At 45.2% G+C, this 1807-nt stretch overlaps 1 protein-coding gene across 1 annotated transcript; it reads right to left on the bottom strand.

Moving 5' to 3' along the window:
* Nucleotides 1–422: 422 nt before the first annotated feature.
* LOC130866493 (olfactory receptor 6C4-like) lies at nt 423–1358 on the bottom strand. Its single transcript, XM_057757979.1, has one exon. It carries the CDS (start codon nt 1356–1358, stop codon nt 423–425), a length of 936 nt encoding a protein of 311 aa, XP_057613962.1.
* Between the last annotated feature and the right edge of the window lie 449 nt (nt 1359–1807).

Genomic DNA, 1807 nt, shown 5'->3' with positions numbered 1-1807 from the left:
TGGTGTGCAGGAGCTATTTACAGGAGAGGCTCCAAAGCTACACAGAGAAACCCTGTCATGAAAAAAAATTTTACATGGTATAATAATCACTTCTGAGAAAGACGTAGGAATTTCGAATACAGTGTGTTTATGCTTTGGATAGTTATTGATTGAAGAGTAAAGAGATGATAATGGGAAAAATATGGTACAATAATTAGGCTGATCCCCCAATTTATGACAAGCAAAAGAATTTAACTAGCTGGTATACATTCTACCAATATAATTTTCTGCCTCTTTCATCAAAGGTCGATATCAGAAAGGTCTTGAACTAGTTTGAAACAGACTGCTGACGCCAGCCATACCCAGCTTACCTGAGAATTCACTTCAAGAGAGAGGAGGAAGATCCTGAATATCCTCCCTCATTTTCACTTAGTATCAGGCCACTAAGAGGAGTGAAGATGCAGGACTTTTCTGACAGCATCACTGAAGGCTTGCTGTACTTGCTTATTCCTTAGAGTGTAAATGAATGGGTTAAGTAAAGGGGCAACTGAGTTATTGAGCACAGCCACACCCTTATTGAAGGCAACTCCTTCTGTTGCTGAAGGCTTTATGTACATGAAGATGCAGCTCCCGTAAGAAAGGGAGATGACAACCATGTGGGAGGAGCATGTGGAAAAGGCCTTCTTTCTCTGCTGTGCAGAAGGGATCTTCAGAATGGTCCTGATGATGTGAGTGTAGGAGAGAATGACAAGCACCAGGGTGACTATCAAGGTCACGACCGCTAAGACAAATTCAATGAGCTTCAGCAACCTTGTGTCTGAACAAGTGATTTCTATGAGGGGCCCATAGTCACAGTAATAATGATTGAGCACATTGGATGCACAGAAATCCAGCTGACTGGTCAAGATGACTAAGAATAAGATGATCAGGAAGCCACTCAGCCAAGAGCAGAGGACCAACAGGGAGCAGACCCTGTTGTTCATGATGCTGGTGTAGTGCAGGGGCTTGCAGATGGCCACATAGCGGTCATAGGACATGGCCGTCAGAAGGTAAAACTCAGTGGCTCCAAACAAGATAGCAAAGAAGAACTGCGTGAAGCAGCCAGCAAGGCTGATGGTCTTGATTCCCGTAGAGATGCTGAAGAGTATCCGGGGAGTAAACGTGGATGTGAAGGAGATTTCCAGGAAGGAGAAGTTCCTGAGAAAGAAGTACATGGGTGTCTGGAGGTGGGGATCCAGCAGTGTGAGGAGGATGATGGTCAGATTCCCCACAATGCTGAGGATGTACGTGAGCAGGAGAAACAGGAAAACACAGACCTGAAGCTCTGGGGCGTCAGTGAGTCCCAGCAGAATGAATTCAGTCAGAGTTTGATTTTTCATCACCGACTTTTGTGCCTTGTGAAGCTGAAAAAGAGAGAAGCGGGAGATGACCGTGAACAGAGCCCAGTGCTGCAGTCAGGAGGTCTCACAGTTCCCCGCAAAATCTGTTTTTAGGGAATCCATCTCTTTTCCATGATCCAAACGCAATGGCTGCTGGCTTCAAACTTGCCCTTCACAAAATGTACATCCTATGACTTTGTTGCAAGTAGTCCAGTGACCAACTGGGCTTTCCTGGGTGCAGCTTTTCAATTTTAATTTTTATGCCTTTTTCTTATTTCAACTCTCAGAGGATGTAGTAGCACCTACCGTCTTTCCCCAGCCTCACGTCTCGATGATCCACTCTATTGTCGCCATCTCAACACATTCACCACCTGCTTTATTCTGTTTCCCCATTTGCTAACACCCACAGTGCAGTGCAAGATTGGTCGTCTCTCTCTCTCTCTCTCTCT

This window comes from Chionomys nivalis, chromosome 25 (genome assembly GCF_950005125.1).
Source record: "Chionomys nivalis chromosome 25, mChiNiv1.1, whole genome shotgun sequence".
NCBI lineage: Eukaryota > Metazoa > Chordata > Mammalia > Rodentia > Cricetidae > Chionomys > Chionomys nivalis.
Note: the sequence above shows the minus strand (reverse complement) of the source record. Positions and strands in the feature narration are given on the sequence as shown.

Excerpts from the sequence above, each read along its gene's own strand:
- LOC130866493 (XM_057757979.1), bottom strand. The coding sequence starts at position 1,358 with ATGAAAAATCAAACTCTGACTGAATTCATTCTGCTGGGACTCACTGAC.